This window comes from Rhinatrema bivittatum, chromosome 1, assembly GCF_901001135.1.
Source record: "Rhinatrema bivittatum chromosome 1, aRhiBiv1.1, whole genome shotgun sequence".
Taxonomy (NCBI): Eukaryota; Metazoa; Chordata; class Amphibia; order Gymnophiona; family Rhinatrematidae; genus Rhinatrema; species Rhinatrema bivittatum.
Genome location: NC_042615.1, coordinates 705061373 through 705086092, shown reverse-complemented (window position 1 = coordinate 705086092; position 24720 = coordinate 705061373). Strand labels below are relative to the sequence as shown.

General features: G+C 40.4%; 1 protein-coding gene across 5 annotated transcripts in view; it reads left to right on the top strand.

Annotated features, from left to right (window-relative positions):
• The window catches only part of ERBIN (erbb2 interacting protein), a 716810-nt gene that overhangs the window by 422103 nt on the left and 269987 nt on the right, over positions 1 to 24720 (top strand). For all 5 annotated transcript variants that reach the window (XM_029576039.1, XM_029576020.1, XM_029576010.1 and 2 more), the window contains 3 exons: positions 9420 to 9494; positions 18272 to 18416; positions 24080 to 24152. In XM_029576039.1, the coding sequence (XP_029431899.1) occupies positions 9420 to 9494; positions 18272 to 18416; positions 24080 to 24152 (293 nt within the window). The remainder of the gene's footprint in view (positions 1 to 9419; positions 9495 to 18271; positions 18417 to 24079; positions 24153 to 24720) is intronic.

Below are 24720 nucleotides of genomic sequence, written 5' to 3'. Positions count from 1 at the left end.
AGTACTTTGCAGGCATGAGGACAATGTAAGAGGCACAGTCAGGCAGTTGGACTGCAGCAGGGCAATTTGAGGCAGACGCGGCAAGGGCGTTTTGAGGGGAGCATTTTTTTGTCACCTCAAAATTCTGCTGCCTGAGGCGGGGGCTTCACCCTGCCTCATTATAGAACCGCCCCTGGACCTCCCGATTCTGTTAAGCATCAGTAATTTGGCCCTCTGTTTCCCCATCCCTGCTGTAAACCAAATATGTGTACAGTCACATTCTGAATCAGTTGCAGGACATGTAACAAACATTTTGGCAACCCTCAGTAAAATTAGTTACAGTAATCCATGTGCAATAAAACCAAAAGCCTGAACTAAATAATGATTTTAAATGGATAAGCGATTTCTACAGCAGAAATGTACCATGATTTCATTATGGAAAAAAATGTAGCTGCAGTTTGTGAAAACGTACTTTATTGATATATATAACGCTTGCCACCACTGCCTCTATTGGAAGCCATGCAGCCTAATTCTGGACACTGTGCTTCTAAGTTGGGCAGTGTATCCAGTATTCCACCTTATCAACCTAGAAATGAAAAGATTCAAATTCAGATCCATTCTTGATCCCACAGCTTCTTTTCTTCAAGAGGTAGGACAACCCTGGAAGAACCTCCTATTTTATTGTCTGATTCATAGGAAGGCTCAGTGTCATCTTACACCTCTCATATTTTATTCATATGATGAGGAATTCACAGGTCTTCTGTTAGATCTATTCCCATCAGTACCCTAGGAGTACATCATCTAAGGGCATGTCTTACCCTGCCTTTAAACAAAAAATGGCCAAAAGAATTCCATTCACTATACAAGAAGAAGGCAGAACTTAGAGAAGATGTTTGGATTGCTTAAATACATTGTAACCTATACAAGTAATAGCAGTTCTGGTGCACAAACTTTGGGAGTTTCAAAAAGAATGTGACTCAGAGTTCAATCATGTCCAGGACATCACAAGCTCCAGCTCCAACATCAATCAGCAGTAACAGTAGAGTTGGCTTTGAACAAAGCTAAACGCTTTCAAATACATTCCAACAATTTTCCTGGGAAGGATACTAGATATTGCAGCAAAAATGGTATTCCAAGCAGCCATGCTCAGTTCTAGAATAGAGGCTCATCAGTTGCATATGGCAAAATATATGCATCCCTGCGAAAGTGAGTCCTTGGTAGAAACACTTCCTGTAGTTAAGAACATAAGATATGCCATGCTGGGTCAGACCAAGGTCTGTTGAGCCCCAGCATCCTGTTTTGGGCAGTAGCTATTTGGGGTCACAAGTATCCAGTAGATCCCAAAATGTAAATTGGTTTCTTGTTGCTTATTCCCAGGGATAAGCAGTGGCTTTCCCTAATCTACCTGGCAAATAACTGTCTATAGACTTTTCTTCCAGGAACTTGTCCAAACCTCTCTTAAACCCTGCAAACTAGTTGCCTTAACCATATCTTCTGTCAACAAATTCCACAGCATGACGTGTGCTAAGTGGAAAAAATACTTTCTGTAATTTATTTTAAAACTGCTGGTTGTTAGTTTTATAGCTATCCCTTTGTTTTAATATTTGAAGTGGTAAATAATTGTTTCCTATTTTGCCATTCCACTCTACTTATTATTTGATAAACATCTATCATATCCCCTCTGTCATTTCTTTTCCTAGTTGAAGAGTCCTAAGCTGTTTAGATTGTATTCATAAAGGAGTTGTTCCAACCCATTTAACATTTTTGTTGCCCTTCTCTGTACTTTCTAGTTCTGCTATATCATTTTTTTTTGTGATGGGGGTGACAGAACTGCGCATAACACCCAAGGTGCGTTTGCACCATGGATCAATACAAAGCAATTATGATATTCACAATTTTATTCTCCATTCTTGTTCAAATAATGCTAACATTCTATTTGCTTTTTTGACCACTGTCACATACTGAGCTATGGATTTCAAAGTATCTTCCATGAGGCTTCTGAGATCCTTTTCCTGGGTAATAATTTATAATCTAGTACCTTAAATTGTGTACTTGCACTTGTTCACATTAAATTTCATTTGCCATGTAGGTGCCCAATCTCGTAGTCTCACATGGACATTCTGTGATTCTTTATAATCCGCTGCTGTTTTAACAACTTTGAATAATTTTGTCATTTGCTGATTTTATTACCTTCCTCGTTACTCCTTTTTCCAGATGATTAATGAATGTTAATCAGCACAGGTCCCAGTACAGATCTATGGACCTTTCTCCATTTGGAAAGCTGACCATTTAGTTCTACTCTTTCCTGCCTCATATCCTCTGACTTTAATTTCTGGAGGTGTCTTTCATGAGGGACTTTGTCAAATGCCTTCTGAAAATCCAGATACCTTATATCAACTGAATCGCTCTTATCCACGTTTATTTACACTTAAAAAAAAATCTAATTGGTAAGGCAGGATTTTCCATTGTTGTGTTGACTCTTCCTCATTAAGACTTGTCTGCATGGCCAGTAATTTTGTTTTTAAGAATAATTTTCAGCATTGTGCCTGGCACAGACATCCAGTTCACCAGTCTGTAGCTTCCTGAATCACTTCTGAAGCCCTTTTTAAAAATCATTGTTATGTTGGTCCCCTTCCAATCTCCATTTTATAGATGTTTTAAATGAAAGGTTACAGATTAGTAATAATTGGTTTGCACTTTCATGTTTGAGTTCTTTCAGAGTTCCAGCATAATTCAGCAAGCTGAAGAATAATGGTAAGCATGGAATCAGAATGGCTTGTGTTACCTCTTCCAGATTTTCTACATTGGCTGTTGAGGCCAGAAGTGTGTGAAGCTTACAGACACTCCATGCATGGACAATAATCTCTTTGGAGAAGAGAGTAAAGGAGACTGTAGATGTTAAAGATCACTGTGCTACCCCTCTTACTTTTTCAGTTGCTAAGACTGAGCAACCCTTTCTCCAAGGACAAGCAGGATGGTAGTGCTCACACATGGGTGACATCATCAGATGGAGCCCAATGCGGAAAACTTGTGTCATAGTTTCTAGAAACTTTAACTAGGCACGTTGAGCATGCTCAGTGTGCCCTATACCACGTGGCCACGTGGGGTCCCTCTTCAGTCTCTTCTTTTTAGCGAAGATCTGAGCCTCACGATTAATTGAGCTCTTCAAAATTTTTGCCTTTTTGGTCTAGTGGAAAACTTTTTTCGCATTTTTGCGATTTTTGTTTTTCTCTTTTCCGTGGCTGGATCCCTCTTGGTGCCTTCACGTAGTGTCCCCCAGACAGGGTTTTCGACGTCTTCAGGTGAGTGGATTTTCATGGTTGATTCCTCCATGATGGTGGTGCCTCGATACCTGCTGGTCATCAATGCCCACCGCCATCCTTTGATCCTTTTGTTTTGCTCCATCATGGCTACGTCCAGTTTTCACCAATGCCCCCAATGCTCATGGGCAAAGTCTATCATCAGTTTGCATGATGTCTGAATCCTCTGTCTGGGGGCACATGATGTGCAACCAGATGACCCTGAAGGGACATTGACTTTGGCTTGACAAGATGGTGCTCCTCTTTGTGTCGAAGACTTCTGACCCATCAATGGCATAGACAGCATAGGCATCTAAGGACTTCAGGGCTGCATGGATGGACATCGTGCTATTGTTTGTTTTGTACTTTTTGTGTAATTTTGTAGGAAGATATATATCTTATTTTCTCATATCTCTATGAAGGTGGTATAATACAATTTGTATTTTGTTTTACATTTTTTGTAAACATTTGTATATCTCTCATCTGTTGTCCACATGAATGTTTTACTATTGAGCGTGACATGTAATTTCACCTGCTCAATTTCTTTATACCTGAAAGTTTAACTAGTGTCATCTATTCATTTGCTTTCTGAAGTAAAGAAGGTTCTTCTAGCTTCAAGAAAAACATTCTACCAGAAGATTAAGTGGGACAGATTTTCTATCTGGTGCTCTTGCTTTGGTGAGGATCCCTTTAACTGTCCTTTTCATTTTCTTTTTTATTCCAGGATTTTTTTTGTCTGTCTAGCTCCAGATTAAAAACTATCATCATCCAACATTTATCTTAGCTATAGTGGCATTCTATGACAATTGTGATGGTTCATCTATCTCTTGTGAACCCCTAATTACCAAATTCATGAAAGATCTCACATATTTGAAGCCTTCAATAAACAATCCTCTTGTTCTTGAGTTTCAAATATAGTTCTTGATCAGCTCATGAAACCACTATTTGAACTAGTGATGACATCAAATCTCAAAATCCTTACTTGGAAAGTTTTGTTGCTAATTGCAGTTAATTCTGCCAGAAGAGTAAGTGAATTGCAAGCTCCCTAGTCTTATGTTGTCCTTATTTTCAGTTTTTTCATTTAAATCAATCCATTGTTACCAACATTTTTTGTAGATCACACATGCACAATGTTAAAGCAGGCTCTTCATGCATTGGTCTGTAGAAGAGCAATACTCTTCTGTTTGGAAAAAACAAAATCCCATAGGAAGTCCTTGAAACTGTTGGTTTCTTTTAACCCTGTTAAATGGAGCTATTAAATTACAAAGAGGACTCTTTCAACTTGTATCTCTGCATCTCTTTCTTCTAAAATCAGTCAAGACAACATCTTCACTATAAGGTGAAAGCTCACAGGTTAGGGCCACAGCAGCTTCCTTAGCATATCTTTGTTTTGTTTCCATAGAAAACTTCTGCAAGTATTCCACTGAGTCCTTATTCCATGCTTTCTCTACTCATTACTGCCTAGAACAGTGGTTCTCAACCTTTTTTCTGTCGGGACACACTTGACAGATGGTTCTCACATGAGTGACATACTGAATACATGACCATCATAGGGCTAAATGTAAAAGTACAGTTTGCATCCACAGAGAACCCCCGACCCACAATTATGGATGTAAAGCAGAATTATGACATTCCCCGTACAACTCATCTTACAAAAAATATATTCTGGTTCTAGTGTCATCTCTGTAACAGCAACACAAACTTCAACTACCAGGCTCAATAGCCCTACTTATGAAAAGACAGCAGTTTATCACTAATGCATGTCATCTTGAGAAAATACAACAAATAAGACTGATACAGTAAAATACCTCACTTCGGTCACATACACAGAACCGTCCTAACATACTCCCAGGATCTGCAGTAATGCACATAAACTAATCCGCACACAGTTACACTTGTATTATGGAATGCACTCAAACAGTAACAACCCTACCTATGAAAAGGCAACAATACAAATATTAAATCAGGCCCTAAACACTAATACACCTCCTATTAGGAAACAGAACTAGCTATAGATCCCAACACAGAAATAATTGTATAACTATACTAATAAGCAGAATAAATGTTCTACAACAACTATGAACAGAATAGTATCCAATAATTAAAAACTCATTAAAATTATTTAAAATTCTCCAAACACCAATAAAATATTTCAAAACAGCAGACACATCACATAATATTCAGTAATTAAAATGGCAGTCAATCAAGAAAAATAAACCTAAAAAGCCACCTTTACTAACCCCCTCCAGCGGCTCTCCTACTCCTCTTCCATGCAGGCCAGTAGCACACACCAGAAGCAGTAGTGGCTGACGCTCTGAACTCATGGTCCTCTTCCTTAGTGCCCATGTCCAGTCTCTGCCTCTCACACACACAGACACACACACACACATACCAGTTACACCCCCATGACCAGTTTCTGTCTTTCACACACCAATCTCCCGACCAGTCTTTCTCTTACATACACACCAATCACCTTCCCGATCAGTCTCTCTCTCTCTCTCATGCACACATACACACAGGCTTCCCACTTCCATGCTGTGTCTCACACACACCCAGGTTTCTTACTCCTATGCTAGCTCTCTACATGCACAGGCTTCTCATTCCCATAATCACTTTCTCGCTCACGCACACATACACTCCAGTCATCTCCCTGACCAGTCACTTCCATTGTCTCTCCTATATACACACATCACCTCTCTGACCAGTTTCTCTCAATCACACACACATGCTCTCTCTAACACACTTTACATAGATGATCTCAATCAAATGCTCTCACTTACACACAGGCTCTCAATCACATTTACACATGCACACACTCAGTCACACAAACATGCTCTCACAGGCAGGCTGGCTGTCTCTTTTTCTGCCCCCCCCCCGAGCACAAATGGTAGCTGTAGCAGCCTCCTCCTCTAACCCCCGCAGACCAAGAAAGAAGAATCTGCTGTCTCCTGTGCTGATTTCTGGTTGCTTCTGATTTGCTTCAGGCCCACACTACTGCTCGGGGCCGACGCTACATTTTCGTGCAGCATGGCTCTTTCTTCTTCCTGTGCGCCCCACTGCACATCACTTCCTGTTCCGGGTCAGGGTGGGGGCAGGTTCGGGAAGAAGAAAAGGCCCAGCCTCCACTAACACTGCTGCCGTTCCCATTCAGGCTTGAATGTGCTGATAGCCTGGGCAGCAACGGCAGCCTCTCGCATGGTGAAGGAAGAGGGGGGAAGTGCAGCAGGAGACTGGTAGCACGCGACACACCTGCCGCTGCTTGGCTACACACTGGTATGTCACGACACACCGGTTGAGAAGCGCTGGCCAAGAAAATGCAAAATAAATCATATGCTTGGGAGTCCCTACTAGTTTGGCAGATTCTATTCTGCCACATAAGTAGGGACTAAAGAGGTTAGGGATGTTTAGCTTGGAGAAGACTGCTTTGGAGGGGGGGTGAGTATGATAAAGGTCTACAAAATCATGAAAGGACTTGAACGGGTAAATGTGAAACAGTTATTTACTCTTTCAGATAATACAAGGACTAGGGAGTACTCCTTGAAGTTAGCAGTAGCACATTTTAAACAGATTGGAGAAATTCTTTTTCACTCATTGCACAATTAAGCTCTGGAATTGGTTGCCAGAGGATATGATTAAGGCAGCTAGAGAAGCTGAGTTTAAAAAAGGTTTGGATAAGTTCTTGGAGGAGAAGTCCATAAATTGCTATTAATCAGTTGGGAACAGCCACTGCTTGTTGCCGGCATTAGTAGCTTGGGAACTGTTTAATGTTTGGGTACTTGCCAGATAATATATGTTCCGACTCGAAAGTCGGAACATGTATCACCCATTCTGAAAGACCTGCACTGGCTGCCTATTGCACAAAGAATTACATACAAAATCCTATCACTTATACACAAAACCCTACACAACGAAAATATAAATTGGCTCAATAATGCCTTACATTTCTGCAAACACTCCAGAACCCCTAGAACACAACATGCCGCCACACTACACACCCCCTCACACAAAGCAGCCCTACTCGAAGCAACCAGGAAATGTGCAATCACCATAGCCGGACCTTCATGCTGGAACAGTATGCCACCTGATCTCCATCAGGAAGCATGCCCGATAAAATTCAAACAAAAACTAAAAACATGGCTATTCTTAAAAGCTTTCCCCTAATGTTCGCTCAATTAAAATCAAACCTTCCATTCTGCCCCCCCCCCAGCATTGTAAATAACACTGGCATTTAAATGGTTTCTTGAGACTTTTACACTACTGTAAGTAACCTATGTAAATTATCTATATCAAATTTGCTTACATATTAAATATATATTCTATAATGCTGTGTCTTTCTCTTTAGTTGAATGTGATTTTTGTAAAGCACTGCTGCTAATCGCTATTTTCTCGTTTTTAGCGCTGATGCTATATCTTTGTTGATTGTAAACCGATTTGATGTTACTAAACGAATGTCGGTATATAAAAAAAACCTCAAATAAATAAATAAATAATTGTGACTTGGATTGGCCACTGTTGGAAACAGGATATTGGGCTTGATGGACCCTTGGTCTGACTCAGTATGGCATGTCTTACATTCACAGAGAAAACTGTGTTGCTCACCTGCAGCAGGTGCTGTCCATAGATGACAGGATAAATCAGCCACATAATCCCTTTCACTTCCCCTTAGAGTTAGTTTAGCTTCCTAGTAAGATTGAAGAGGCTTGTGTGGTGGGCAGTTATGCAGGAAGGTCTGAGAGCTGAAAGATGACATGACCCACTTGACTGGTTGATTTATCCTGCTTTCTACAGAGAATATCTGTTAGAAATGAGCAAAATAGTTTTTGAAAGGGAGGAAAACAAATGATTTAATGAGAGCTATGCAGTCACAAGGAAGGCTGCCCATACCTACTATTACTCTGACAAAAGGAAATGTATTTTGGTTTGCATTTTTAATGCTGCTGTACACCACTTTAGATGGTTTTGCAAAAAGCTGGGAAGGTGGTTTAAAATCTTAAACATTTGGGGTGGATGTCTCAATGAGGCAAAAAGGTTTCAGTGAGGCTGATATTCAGCTTCATTGACCAGCTAAGTTCAGATGTAGCCAGACAAACAGTGGGGTTTGAAAATCTCGCTATGCTGACCGTTCCCCAGATAGCCAGATAACGTTTTAGCCTTTTAACACATTATCCAGCTATCTCAGGGGCAGGGTAAGGGTATTCTGGGTGGAGATGATTGCTGGATAAATGCCAGTTTTCAGCATTATTTTGATAACATAGCCAGATAACTTTAAAATTGCTGAATAGCAGTCCTAAGGTTAGCTGGATAAACTTATCTGCCTAACTTTAAAGTAGCTGAGATTATTCATAATGCAATAAAGTTTATTTATACTTATATTCCTCAGTTTCCAGAAATGCAGTTCAGTGCAAATAACATTCAATCACATAGAATACAATAAAATGACCATACAATAAAACGTGAATTAAAAATGTCTTTAAAAATGTAAAGCCAACAGGATCATTGCACTGTACTCCATTCTACCCATGTACTTGTTGAAAAAATTTAGCTTTTAATTTCTTTCTAAATTTTAAATAAGTTTATCTGGTTAACTTTGCTGACCAGACAGCAGCTGAAAATGGTCTGTGATGTGACTAGGGGTGTAAATAACCTGTCATGAGCTTGGCCATAGGTGGTAGAACCCAGTAATGCCAGCTGTATGATCTCTCCTCCGAATATCCTCCAAATAGCTATTTTTCCTCTTACAAAACACCCCAAATAGCAACTTAAATATCCTGAATAGCAACTTTTCTATGATAGCAGTTAATCAGAAAATTACAGAATTTGACTACTTTTGACTAAGTTGAGGCCCAAACTTCCAAGAGCAAGTTCACCCTCTTAATTGTTTTTCTCTCTCTCCATCTATCTATAATTTTTTCAATTGATAGGCGTTGGGACAGATTAAGGAATTATATATTCAACTTCTCAGATCTTTCCCTCTACAAGTCAATATTAACTGCAACTGCCATGAGGCCCATATGACATTCTATCTAGTAACAATGCTGAGATGATCAACCTTGGTTTTAACGGGTCTTCTGTTTAATACTAAAGCAGCTTTAAAATAGGCATTACTCTGCTAAATTTCAAATGTTTTTATTTTGTTTACAGCCTGATGTACTTGAGCAACTGAATGGATTGAAGGAGCTGTGGATGGATGGAAATAGGTTGACAATTATCCCAGGGGTGAGCTTTCATTTTGTTTAAAAAATCCTGTATAATACCTTTTTAATAACAATTTTAAGTTATCTTAGTGATGCACAAAGAGTTTCTCAATGATAAAATGAATAGAAAGTTGTACATAAGCCTTTTGACATATTCAGAGGAAGGAAGACTGAGATGTATTGAATATACTGATGAAATCTAATGAGCATCTAGCTACTATATTTCTGTAACGCCATAATCTTAATCACCGGGAAATCATACTGGTATTTGAAGTGTCAGCCTTGTTGAGAATCTTCAGTGCATATGTACTTCTTCTCCCTGAAGAAGCCATCTTTGGTGAAACAATAAGGCCCTTGGGGTACAAGGAATCCTTTCTGATCGCTGAACTTTTGCACAAGTCAGGGCACGAGGAACTGCTAAACTTCCATATAAGTTGAGATAAACAACATCTGTTTACAGATTTTGGCGTTCTAATATATCATGTGATTACAAAATGTTTTTGTGAAAACTTTTATGTAAATATTTGCATTTTTGCACATGCAATATTTGGACTGATTTTGTCACTTAGGTTTTGTATCTGTTTGCATAGAAATATTAAATAGGTAATTAAATATTTTTGATAATGTAATCAATATAGCCTATGTATTACAGTGTTCCCTAGATTAAATATTTTTCTCACAGGACAAACAGGATGGTAGTCCTCACATATGGGTGACATCACAGGATGGAACCCAATCACGGAACCCTTCTGTCAAAGTTTCTAGAACTTTGACTGGCACCTACTGGGCATGCCCAGGATGGCACTAACCTGCAACCAGCAGAGGTCCCCCTTCAGTCTTTTATTTTCCGTGTAGCAGTAGCCACGTGGTTTAAGGAACTCTACAGAGATTCCTGACAGGAATTTTCCTTACAGAATTACTTCATAATTTACTACCCCACAGGGGTCCCCCTATTCAATTTTTGCTTCCGCGGTGGTCCGGTAAGTTTTTTACCAGATTCCGGTTGATTCCCGTCGAATTTGGCCCTCGTGGCCTACTGGCCGTCAACCGCACCGAGGCTAAATTTTTTTTGAGAGGCCATGGCATCTGGGTTCCGTCGATGTGCGAGTGCAGTCAGGGCAATGTCCATTACTTACCCTCACAAGGTCTGTGTAATGTGTTTAGGGAGCGAGCATGATGTCCTTACTTGCACCAAATGTGCCCTTATGACGCCAAAAGGTCGCAAGGCTAGAATGGAGAAGATGGAACTTCTCTTTCGGTCACAAACTCTGACACTGTCCATACCCTCGACGTCTTCCAAACCGACTCCGCCTAAGTCGCGCCAGTATCGTGCACTGACCGGTGTCTGACCGGCATTGATGACTCCGCGGCCATCGCCCTCTGTTCCTCCTCCAGCATAAGGACCGAGGAGATCATCGAGAAAAGCATCGACATCGACACTGGAAGTCTCAGACCTTCGACGCAGGCAAGCCCTCGATGTCACCACCGTCTGAGCCACTGCCGAAGAAAGACCGTCCAAAAAAGGCACCATCCCTATCTGGCTCTGGGTCACCGAGGCAACCTTCACCGGGACTGGTGATAGGAGCCGCGATTCCACCTCCAACTGTGGTCCCTCCGGCCACGCCTCCTCCTCCGGCATCGGGGCTCTACGCTCCAGGTTTCCAAGAGGAGTTGGATCAGGTGATTCAAGAGGCCATCGGCAGAGCGATGCAAGGCTTCAAGATTCCTCAGATGCCGGTGCCAATTCCTGAACCAGCCACCGATCCCATTCCCGTAGCGCTGGCACCGCTACTAACAAGGATGGAAGCGCTCCTCGCCGCTTTTCCTCCGATGGATCCGGGGGCACCGATGGGCCCGGTGCTCTCCTCCCCAATTCCTCTTTCATCAACAGAAGAAGGAGAAACACTGTTACTTCCTCCATCGCTGTCACCGATAGTGTCTTTGCTACCATCGGTGCCTCCGATCCGTCCATCAATGCCTCAGTGACTCCATTGATGCCTTCGGTGCCTCATTGATGCCTTCGGTGACCTTCAGGAATTACCATCATTCCGTCCCTCTAAGGATCCTAGGGGTGCTGGTGATGAACCCTATGACACATGGACCGATGATTCGTCCCAGGATACCTATGATTTACCATCATCACCCTCTCCTACTGAAAGCAGGAAGCGTTCTCCTCCAGAGGACTTGTCCTTCATTAATTTTGTGAAGGAAATGTCTGAATTAGTTCCATTTCAACTTCAGACAGAACAGGATGATAGATGCCAGATGATGGAACTTCTGCAATTTCTGGATGCTCCTAAAGAAATTATCTGTTGGATCTTCTGAAGAGGAATTGGGAGCATCCTGGTTCGGTGGCACCAGTTAACCGAAAGGCGGATACCACATACTTAGTCCAGTCAACTCCAGGTTTCCAAAAAGCCCAATTGAATCACCATTGAGTGGTTGTTGAGTCAGCCCAAAAGAAAGTCCGATGCTCCAAGCCTCACTTTTCTTTCCCTCCAGGGAAGGAGCAAAAGTTCCTGGATACCATAGGTCGGCATGTCTTTCAGAGGTCAATGCTTATATCCCGCATTGTCTCTTACCAACTCTATATGACCCAGTACAACAGGGTCCTCTAAACAAATACAGGACTTTGAGTCCCTGCCTCAGCAATCTCAAGAGCAATTACATGCCCTGACTCAGAAAGGATTAGAAGCGGGCAAACATGAAATAAGATCAGCATATGATATTTTTGACACCGCTTCCAGGGTATCAGCAACAGCTATTTCTGCGAGGATGTGGGCCTGGCTAAAGTCTTCGGACCTACGACCTGAGATCCAGGACAGACTATCTGACTTGCCTTGCACTGGTGACAATCTTTTTGGTGAACAGATACAACAAGCAGTGGCACAGCTCAAGGATCACCATGAGACTCTTTGCCAACTCTCCTTGTTGCCTTCTGAATATCCTGCTAAGCAAACATTCAGAAAGGATCCCAAAAAGTCTTTCTAATGCCAAAGGAAATCTTATCCTCCACTGTCTAAAGGTCGCTGTACTAAAGCCTTACCAGAAGGGCCAGTCCAGGCAACCTCGCCACAGACAACCCCTCAGCCAGGCCCAGCATCTGGTTTTTGGCTCTTTCCTAGAGAGCAGAACTCAACCTCCACTACTGCATATACCAGTGGGAGGTCGATTGTGCCACTTCAGCAACATCTGGCACACAATCACCTCAGACCAATGGGTTCTTGCCATAATTACTCAACTTTCTCGCCATTCCGCCGGACTCCCCACCTCGGCTGACGTGGGGAACATCCGATCACTCACCACTTCTGGATCAGGAAGTCTCCCTCCTCCTTCAATCCAGAGCAATCTTACCAGTGCCCTATTCTCAACAGGGCCTCTGCTTCTATTCCCAGTACTTTCTAATCCCAAAAACGTTAGGTGGCGTTCGCCCAATACTAGACCTTCATGCCTTAAACAAGTACCTACAAAGAGAAAAGTTCAAGATGGTAACCTTGGGTTCCCTCCTTCCCCTTCTGCAAAGGCAAGACTGGCTCTGTTCTCTAGACCTTCAGGATGCTTACACACATATTGCAATAACTCCGTCTCATCGCAAATTTCAGCGATTCCTGGTAGGCCCAAAGCACTATCAATACCAAGTGCTACCATTCGGCCTGGCGTCTGCACCACAAGTCTTCTCCAAGTGCCTCGTAGTAGTAGCAGCAGCATTCCTCAGGACTCAAGGTGTCCATGTCTACCCCTACCTCAACGACTGGTTGATCAGGGCTCCCACTCAGCAAGCTGCTCTGACGTCTCTACATCTCACCTTGCATACCCTGATCTCCCTAGGGTTTCTCATCAATTACCCAAAGTCCAACTTGGTCCCATCACAAACTCTGTCGTTCATAGGAGCAGACTTGGACCCCTTCAAAGCAAAGGCATTTCTTCCTCAAGAACGAGCTCTCACTCTCACTTCTCTTGCCCATCAACTACAGTCTCAAATGCTCAACTGTGCGTCACTTCCTAGTGTTGCTAGGACACATGGCGTCCTCGGAACATGTCACTCCAATTGCTCTTCTCGCCTTGAGAGTCATGCAGTGGACTCTAAGGTCACAATAGATACAATCATCTCAACCATTGTCAGCCATTGTCCACATCACCAACCCATTTCACTTATCTCTGGCTTGGTGGAAGAATCAGTCCAATCTCCTCCAAGGCCTACCTTTCCAGGCTCCAGACCCGCAAATAACCCTTACAACCGATGCCTCCAACCTCGGCTGGGGAGCACATGTTGCCAATTTGCAAACTCAAGGCACCTGGTCCCAGAGGAAGCCAAACAAATAAATTTCCTGGAACTACAAGCAATCAGATATGCTCTGGGTGTTTCAGGATCGCCTTTCCAACCAGGTCATCCTGATTCAGACAGACAACCAGGTAGCCATGTGTTACATCAACAAACAAGGAAGAACTGGTTCCTACCTCCTGTGTCAGGAAGCTGCACAGATATAAGCAGAGGCAGTTTCCCACTCAATGTACCTCAAGACCACCTACTTGCCGGGAGTGGACAACGTGTTTGCAGACAATCTGTGTTGCACCTTTCAACCGCATGAGTGGACCCTCAGTAGTGGACTCAATATTCCAACGTTGGGGTTACCCCCACATAGACCTCTTTGCGTCACCTCAAAATCGCAAAGTAGAGAACTTTTGCTCTCTCACTCGCAGCCAACACTCACTTCCAAGAGATGTGTTCTCCCTCTCTTGGGCAACCGGTCTCCTATATGCATTCCCTCCACTTCCACTTCTCTCAAAGACTCTCGTGGCTTCAGGACAAGGGAAGCATGATCCTGATAGCCTCTCACTGGCCATGCCAAGTGTGGTTGCCGATTTTTCAGGACCTCTCCATTCACAGGCACATTCCCCTGGGAAAGGACCCGCTTCTGATTTCTCAAAACGACTGGTGCCTATGCCACCCCAATCTTCAGGCCTTGTCCCTGACTGCCTGGATGTTGAAAGGTTAATTCTTCAGCCACTCAACCTTTTGGAACCAGTTTCCCGTGTCCTGATTGCTTCACGAAAGCCTTCCATGAGAAAATCATATTATTACAAATGAAACAGGTTTAACTCGTGGTGTTCCTGTCCCTTGATCCTTTCACTTGTTCCATCACGAAGTTTCTAGACTGTCTCTGGCACTTGTCAGAATCAGGTCTAAAAACTTCTTCCATCAGGATGCATGTCAGTGCGGTAGCTGCCTTCCATAAAGGTGTTGGGGATGTTCCCATTTCGGTACAACCCCTTGTAAAACGTTTTCTGAAAGGCTTGCTCCACCTCAAACCTCCACTGCGCCCTCTGGCCCCTTCTTGGGACCTCAACCTGGTTTTGGGTCGGATCATGAAACCACCATTCAAGCCTCTCCAATCTTTTGATCTTCGCTATCTCACATGGAAGGTGATTTTTCTTCTGGAAATCACATCCGCTCACAGAGTTACGGGCTGATACAGCAAAAGTCTCAGGAGAGCGGGCGAGCACCCAGGCCACTCTCCTGTGCGCGTGATTTAGTATCGGCCCGCATGCAAATGAGGGCCCGCGGAAAAAGAGGCACTATAGCGTGTCCCTAGCGCATCTTTTTTGACAGGAGGTGGTGGCTGTCAGCGAGTTTCACAGCCGACGCTCAATTTTGCCGGTGTCTGTTTTAAAACCCGCTGACAGCCATGAATTCAGAAACCGGACCCCGGCAAAATTGAGCGTCCGGTTTTCAACCCGTGAGCCACAGGCCAATTTTAAATTTTTTTTTTAAATTTTTAATTATTTTTAACTTTTGGGACCTCTGACTTAATATCGCCATGATATTAAGTCAGAGGGTGTACAGAAAAGTAGTTTTTACTGCTTTTCTGTGCACTTTCCCAGTGCCGGCAAAATTAATGCCTATCTTTTACTTACTGAATTGCGCGGGAATACCTAATAGGGCCAACGACATGCATTTGCATGTTGCGGGCACTATTAGTTTCGGCGGGGGGGGGGGGTTGGACGCAAGTTATCAACGCGCTATTACCCCTTACTGAATAAGGGGTAAAGCTAGCACGTCAAACGCTCGTCCAAACGTGGGTTAACAGTGTGCTCCGCCGGAGTGCACTGTACTGTATCGGCTTGTTAGTGAGTTACAGGCCTTAGTCACCTATCCGCCTTATACTAAACTTCTGCATGATAGGGTATTACTCCGCACTCACCGTAAGTTTTTGCCTAAGGTAGTACCGTAGTTTCATACCAATCAATCCATTATACTACCTACCTTCTTTCCCAGGCCCCATTCCAATCCAGGAGAATGGGCTCCGCATACCCTTGACTGTAAACATGCTCTAGCATTCTATTTAGACTGTACAGCTACCCATAGAAAATCCACCCAACTGTTTGTTTCTTTCCATCCTATCAGATTGGGTCAACCTGTGGGTAAGCAGACTCTCTCCTCCTGGTTAGCGGACTGCATATCCTTTTGCTATCAGTAAGCAGGCATTCCACTTTAAGACCGTGTTAAAGCACACTCTGTCAGGGCCATGGCAACTTCAGTAGCGCACCTACGCCCTGTTCCGCTTCCTGATATTTGTAGGGCTGCTACCTGGAGTTCTCTTCATACCTTTACAGCCCATTATTGTTTAGACAAGGCTGGAAGACAAGATTCCATCTTTGGCCAGTCTGTCTTGCGCAACCTATTTGCAACTTGATGTAAAAATACCCTTCCGCCTGCCTGTTAGGGTTCAGGATGCCCTCTACCAAATTTCCATCCCAGTCCTTATGCCTATTGCACATCTTGGGTACATTTGGTGCATTTCTCGGACATCCTCAGCTCGGTACTCACCCATATGTGAGGACTACCATCCTGCTTGTCCTGTGAGAAAGCAAAAGTTGCTTACCTGTAACAGGTGTTCTCACAGGACAGCAGGATGTTTATCCTCACGAAACCCGCCCACCACCCCATGGTGTTGGGTTCGTTACGTTTTCTTATTTTATTTTTTGGCACTTACTATAGCTTTTAAACAAGACTGAAGGGGGGGCCCCTGCTGGTTGCAGGGATAGTGCCATCCTGGGCATGCCCAGTAGGTGCCAGTCAGTTATAGAAACTTTGACAAAAGTGTTCTGTGATTGGACTCCATCCTGTGATGTCACCCATATGTCAGGACTAACATCCTGCTGTCCTGTGAGAACATCTGTTACAGGTAAGCAACTTTTGCTTACACACATGTGTGTATATATATACAAAAATATAAACTGTATGCAGTTATACTTTAAGTTCCTCACTTAAATCATAAGTATCCACATGAAGCATAAATATAATATTTCAAATTCAGTAAAGGTTTTATTACAAATTAACACATCTTAAATATTACCTCACAAAAATAACAAAATACATAAATATATCTACATAAAGTGAATAAACATAGAAATTCCAACAAATGTATGTATGTCTCCAAAGAGCTAAACATAAGATATTACATTTCATCTATTTTCATGTTGAACGTTCTGAATGCATAAATATATGGAGATTGCTCAACATGTAAATAAACTGTTCCTTTTAGTCCAGTTGCAGTTGTCAATTCTTTCTCCCCAACAAAATCTTCCTCGGGGGGAAAAACTACCCAACTTTTCAAGTTGGGTAGTATTTTATCCCTTCGTGAGTCAAGTTTGAAGGAGAAAGGCTGAGTCTGACACTTGATGAAAGTATATTAAAAAATAAGTGTCGGCATATAGGAGTAGACGTATTATTGAATTTAAATGTTAGTTTCAACCACTGTAATGATATCCTAATATTCATTTTTTTGACCAAGTTAGGTAGTTTTTTCCCCCTGAGGATGCACCACTGATGATATTAGCTTGAGGGGACAACTCGAATAGTGGGTTTACTTCTAGTCCCTGAGGTCTGCAAATGGTATTTTCAGGATATCTCTGAGTATGCTTGATAGAAATTTGAATACAGTTGAGGCAGTGTGCATACAAATCTGTCATGCATTCTCATGAGTAGGGATATCCTGAAAACCCAGCCTGTTTGTAGCCTTTAAGGACTGAAAGTAAATATCACTACTAGAGAGCATTGACAGGTGTGTTGGCCTACCAGTGCTGACAGGGAATGTTAACTACATGATTCACATTGAACAAATTTAATATTAATAAACTGCTTTACATGTATCACAGCTCATTAATATTTTCTGATCATTGACCTGAATTTTTCCATGTTACCTGTATTGTATATGGAAGACTGCTATAATTATAAGAATTGTCATATTGAGGCAGATCAAAGTTCTGTCCAGTGTTGGTCTTCAGCACTTTTAAACAGCAGGTGCTTTAAGGCAGTGGATCACAACTCAGTTTTCAGGACTGGACTTACCTAACCAGTCAGATTTTCAGGATATCCACAATGAAAATTTATGAAGTAGATTTGCATGTACTGTATGTAAATCGCTCTCATGCATGTTCATTGTGGTTATCCTGAAAACTTGGCTGGCCTGTTTGTGTCCCAAGGACTGGATTCAGAATGCCAGCTTTAAAGAACTGTTTAAAAATGTACATATTCTCTGGATCTCTTCTAGTTTTTAGGAATCATAATTTTGGGATGCCCCTTCCTGCTTGAACATGTGTGTTTCTTGAATTTTTCTAATGGCTGTATTGGCAAGTAGTGCTGCTTTTCAGCTACTATATAATGGATCATGTGACTGTATTTGCCCGTCTTCACTTTTTCAGTGAAAATACCTCTGAGCAGATATTGCAAACTCTATTTCCTTTTTTCCTGGGTGGGTTGATGTTAACCAGCTAACAACTTTTTCTTTCCCACAGTTCCTGGGCCATTTGAAACACATGACGTATTTGGATGTTTCTAAGAATACTATAGAAACAATTGAAGAAGGTGTTTCAGAGTGTGAAAGCCTTCAGGACCTGCTTCTGTCTAGTAACTCACTGCAGCAGCTCCCAGAGTCCATTGGTATGTATTATATTTTAATAAACTCAGTTCACCTAAGATAGGGAAAGGACCAGATCACCTGAACCAGAGAATTATAAAATAGTACAGAAATCAGCTGACTAGAAATGTAAATCCTCAAGTAATATACCTTCTATCTGTAGTAAACACATGGAAAGGGCGAATAAAACAACAGGTAAGACTACTTCCAGTCTGCTCATTTCATCATCTTTTTTAAATACCATACAACCCATCAGATACCAGCTTTACCCTCATATCCTCATTGTCAAGCATCCACTTTGCTTTTTTTGTGCTTTCCTGAATTCTAATACTGATTTTATTGCCTTCAACTGACGTGGGAGATTCCCTGCGCACCTCACTCTTCTGTGAAGAAATACCTTAATTTTACTTTTGAATCTGTTCCTTTCCAGACATCTATCATGACTGTTTTAGAATTTCATTTCCTTTGAAAAATGTTTGCCTGTTGTGCATTATTTCTGCTTTAGAGTTATTGTTCTTGAATATCTTATCATATTCCATTCTGCCTCCCTATGCATATTTAAATCCTTAAGTTTCACCTCAAAAGATTGGTAGTTCTGTTATGAATTACATCTAGTCTGTTCACATTGTTCTGGAAATGCGACCTTAATAATTTGGGCATAGTGCTCAATATAGTCGCTCATTGATGATTTTATACAAAGTATTAACATTTCCGGCTAGTTATACCTTTCCCTTTTGAAATCAAGCCTTCTCTGTTGCTCACCTCATTGCCTTGTCACATTGGGGCCGATTAAATAAAGGTGCTTAGAAAGCAGGCGCTGAACAGTCAGCGCCCGCTCTCTTAACACGTGCATGGTGCCCCAAAGGGGGGGGGGGGGCGCCATGCAATATTTAAATTAGGGTGTCACGGCTGCCTGTCTGCCAGTAATGAAAACGGCCCCCGAGTTTATCGGCCGTCATTTTCATTACTGGCAGACAGACAGGTTATGAAAACTGACGCCGAGTTTACTGGCGTCTGTCTTTATAACTCAGCGGTCTGCTGGCTAATTTTATTTTATTTTTTTACTTTAAGAAAGAAGTACAGAAAAGCAGTTTTTTCTGCTTTTCTGTACTTCTTTTCAATGCGCTCAGCTATTAACGCCTGCTCGCCATATTGCATTGGCCCCATTGTTTGTCAACCTTGAGTACTTCCAGATATGATAACCTCCTGATCTCGCTCCAATTTCTGCTCATTAGTACTGCTAATACCCTACCCCTGCACTTCCCTTCCCAATCAAATACTGGTTTAACATATCTTTAAAGATAGTGAATTGCTATTTGTTGTTGGATATGATTGGTATTGAGTAAACGTTAAAAAAAAAAAAAATAAACCCCAAACTGGTAGGCCAAATTTAAAGATCTGGCAAAATTAAAGCAATAAAAGATCAAAATGATTCAAAGTAGTTTGGTTGCATAGTTTATAAAAGTTTGACGAAAATTTGTTCCTAAAACAAATGGAAAGGATAGAAATTCACAGAAAAATCTGCGCAAACAAAAATTTTGCAGAAATCAATAAGGACCTTTCTCCCATTCCTGACTTTAGCCAAAGAGTACTGTCCCATTGCATTTGTTTGGAGATAATTTTCTTGCACAGTTTTTCCTTTTCATGGGTTTCAGGACATTCAAGTTTTGGGCAAAAGATGTACTGTTTCAAAATTGTGCAAACTGACTTAACCAACCTTGTACAATTGTTTTGCTCAGCGAATAAATTTGGCCCATAATGTTCATCCGTGTAAAAGGATTTTGATTTTTGAGACCCCCAAACATGAAGAAATTAAAGAAAATTTTTGTTTGAAATAGACAATCATTCTGAACAACTAAAAAAAAATTAGCACTTTGACGACCTCCTGTCACAAATACACAAAGAAAAAAGTCTTAAAACTGAACACTAGCTAGGCTCTTAGTCAAAATTGATAGGCTCAGTTTCACCTGAGCCTCAGGACTGGGTGGTGTTTATTCTAGAAGAGACATTTAATGGTTTGAGTGTCCAATAAAAGCAAGATATTGAGATTATTGATGTGGTTGAATCAAATGAACCAAGTTCCTATGGATGTATAGAACTAGATTGCACTGATCTATCCTCCTAAAGGAAGAAAATAGTAATCATTTCATAGCTACTTTCTCCAAGGCTTTGCATACCCAAAGACAATTCTCCTTCATTTGGTCCATGGTCTAACACACTAACACTACTCCAGGAAGGGTTAGAAGACAATTGGATACACTTCCACCCAACCAAAAGCTTCATTTTATTTTATTTTACCTTCAGGATAAAGATAGAGATAGAAGTACTTGCTGAAGCAATAGAAAATAAGATCAATGAACTAAATTAAACCAATTCCACATAGTCATTTAATTCTTGGCGCAAGATAATGACATAGCTGAAAATCTTAGTCTTGTCCAAGATGAAAACTATTAAAGGAATAACTCCAAACATAAGCCCTGGTACAATGATGAATTAAGAAGCACTAAACAGAACAGTATAACATTACAGAAACAATGGTGGAAATGCCCATCTGCTGAATCCCTAGGAAAATATAAATCTTGCCTTACAAAATACCATACACTAACCAGTAAAGCAAAAAAAGTTTACTAAAATTCACCGGATTATATTTAATTCAAAACTGCTCTTTGAGACTGTTAAATAGTTAATTAAAGACCCGACATCTTCCATCTCAAGAAACTACAACTTCACAAAGGCCTCTTGCAATTAATGTCACATACTCAGACAAAATCAATAAGTTGAAAAAAACAATTCACTATCAGTTCTGAAACAAAAGCACATGAAGATTCAAATTTATTTATTTATTTAAAGTTTTTTTATACCGATTTTCCTGCATAAAATGCATATCAAACCGGTTTACAATGAAACAGAATGAGCAGGAAGTAAAATTCCTTAGTCTAATACATTTAAACGTCAATAATGAAATAATTTTAAACAAAGCAAAAAGCTAAATAACATAGTTAAGTAGTCCACATTCGATAGAGTATCAAAACTGGAAATCAGTCAAATCACTGCTAAAATTAATCCTGCTACTCACCCACATGAACCAATACCAGCTAGTTCCTTGAAACAAGTACACCATGTTATCACTCCAACAATCACAACCTTAATCAATCATTCACTATCAGAAGGAATTATATATACCACATGGATTAAAACAAGCGGTGATAAAGCCGATCCTAAAAAATAAGACAGGTACAACTGACAATTGGGACAACTGTCGTCCAAAATCCAACTTGCTGTTTCTAGCAAAAGTTCTTGAGAAAGCAGTGTTATCCCAACTTGCAAATCACCTAGAAGATCAAAATATTCTCTACCCAAATCAATTTGGATTTCGAAACATCACTCAACTGAGACATTACTCCTCTCTTTATCCAACTCTGTTTTATGAGGGCTTGAAGCAGATGAATCTTATTGCCTTGTGCTAATTGACTTGACTTAGCAGAAAGTGTCAGCTATGTGGTTGCTTAGTTTGACTTGGAATGCTCTGTTAGATAGAAATGAAGTGACCCATCTGAGAACCATGTCGTTGATTCCTGTGTCACTGTGGACCATAACCTTTAATGCTATCAGATGAGAAACACAGGGATCAACGACATGGTTCTCAGATGATTCACTTCATTTCTATCTAACAGAGCATTCCAAGTCAAACTAAGCAACCACATAGCTGACACTTTCCAGTGTGTTAAAGGTGTGTCTCGAAGTTCAGCCCTCTCAGCAACACTATTCAATATTTACATGCTCCCACTGTATAAATTACTGACAGATCTATGATTAATTTTATTCTTGTATGCTGAGACTTAGAATTGTACATCCCACTCTCTATATCTTTTGAAAACAGCTTCGATACTGTCTACCTATATAAAAGCAGTACAACAAGAATTATAGCAACTTAAACTGACATTAAACCCTAAAAAGACTCATTTGGCTGAGTAGAAACTCAACAGTTAAACCACCTGCCCTAGACCTGGGTAATTTTCAAATTAATCCCTCAAATAAAGTGCGGGATTTAGGTGTACAGCTAGATGAGAACCTCACAATGAAAATGTACATCAGTAAATTAAGACAGGTTATGCTAAGTTGCGTATATTACATCGGTTGAAACCATTATTAACTTTTGCGGTCTTCCATACTATATTGCAAATTCTAATCTTCTCAAACCTTGGCTACTGCAATTCCCTATGACTAGGTCTTCCAGAAAGTCATTTAAAACCTCTACAACTATTGCAAAATGCTTCAGCAAGACTATTTCTAGGATGTAGGAAATATGATCACATTACACCATTGCTGACATCACTGCATTGGTTACCAGTACATTCCAGAATCTACTATAAAGTATTAATGATAACATTCAACATCATTCACTCCAATAACACCGGCTTATTAAAGAGTGAAACTACAACCTTACAATCCTCAGCAAACACTAAGATCTCAAAATAAAGGGCTAGTCTATTTCTACAATATGATGCACACATCTGACGCAAATAAAAGATTGAGTGTTTTCCATAGTAGAAGCTCTGGAATTCTCTGCCTGAGGTGTTTATTTTACCAAATAGAAAAAGATTTAAATGTGAATTAAAAACATGGCTATTAAAAAAAACACACACAATTTAACTTAAAAACATCAGAATATACAAAAACAAGAAGGACAAAATATAATAATTGAATCATGAAGAATAAATCAAATGATAGAATGCAACTCACTAAGATGTGAAAACCATCATTTTGTTTTTTAATTATCCGTACTCTTTGCCTTATGTACTAGATCAATTTTAATATATACTAAAAAATTTCACTTGATAGATATCAATGCCTGCCTATGACTACCATCTCTGTAACAAATCTTTGAGTAATAATTATGAATGTCACTTTGTAAACCGTTGTGATCTATATATGGAATGTTGGTATATAAAATTTATAAAATAGAGGAAATGTATTTAAAAGAGATGCTTTTAGTTTTGTGGATGGGAAAAATACTATACTTTATCTTTATTTGACTGAGTCAATAGTATAATTTGATGCAATTGACTTTTCAGTCAGCAGGTTGAAATGCAGGAGATTATTGGCAAGAATATTGTACAGAATGTTAGCGGTAATGCTTCTGAAACTTGTCATACTTTATGTAGGTTAAAAATGTTTGGCCAAGTTGAAAGATGCCACCTTTTTGCACTTATTTTCTTCTTATGTGTACACATTGTATAACTAGACACACCACATTAAACTTTGAATAGAACAGAGCATAAGTAATGTTTCTCATATCCCATTGCAAAAAAGAGAAACAATTATGCAAAAGAGCAAAAATAGATACATTTTAAGCAGGCTTTGTTACCTAATATGAACATACAGGAAAGAGTAGCATATCAACAAACTGCATACATTTGATTTCAGAATCTGATTCAGAATTAGAGGAGAGTTACATTTGTAAAGAAAATCCAGCTGGCATTTAAATTGATCACTTCCTTTTAGTTATAAGGAATTATATTGCTTATGTTGCATTACAGCTTATTAGCTAGAATATGCAGTGGTATTGGAAAGCTATTAATTTTGAAGGGTTATATTTGTAAATGTTAGCCAAATAGTGTAAGAATAGGGACAGATTTTTTCTTTCAAGTGTATTTCTGATTTGATATCTTAATTTTTATGGTAGGTTCACTTACAAAATTAACAACTTTGAAAATTGATGAAAACCAGCTAATGTATTTGCCAGATTCCATAGGAGGGTAGGTATTTAATTTGTTAATGTCTTTTCTATAAATGTTCATTATGTTCAAATGTTCAAATTACTCTTATGCATCCATTAACTTGCTATAAATAAGTGCTGTAGTTGGTAATTTTCTTCTCTGTGAAACTTTCCCTTTAATGTTGATAGTAACTGATGGAAATCTTATCTCTCTTTTTATATTCCAATGTGCATATCCTATATCGCTTTCAGAAGGATAGACAGTCATGCATAAAATGACTCCTGAAGATTTCAAATATCAATGAAAATCTGGGAGCTATCTGTGGGCAATGGCACGAATTCTGTGGCAGCTTTAGTTATAAAGCTGCTGCTGAAGTGCAACCATTACCTGTATATTGCCAATGGGCATCCATAGCCTTTAAATGGCCTACCCTATATATATAACAATGTGAATGTGTTGCTTTGGAATTTAACTCCAAAGTACATGCTGTAATCAGAATTTGCTACTACGTATGTAGATAGTCCTGAATTTTAACACAGGTCTGTCTCAATGGCCAGTGGTTGTGCTGCTGAATGCCATGCAGGAGTTCTGGGTATTCTCTACCTAG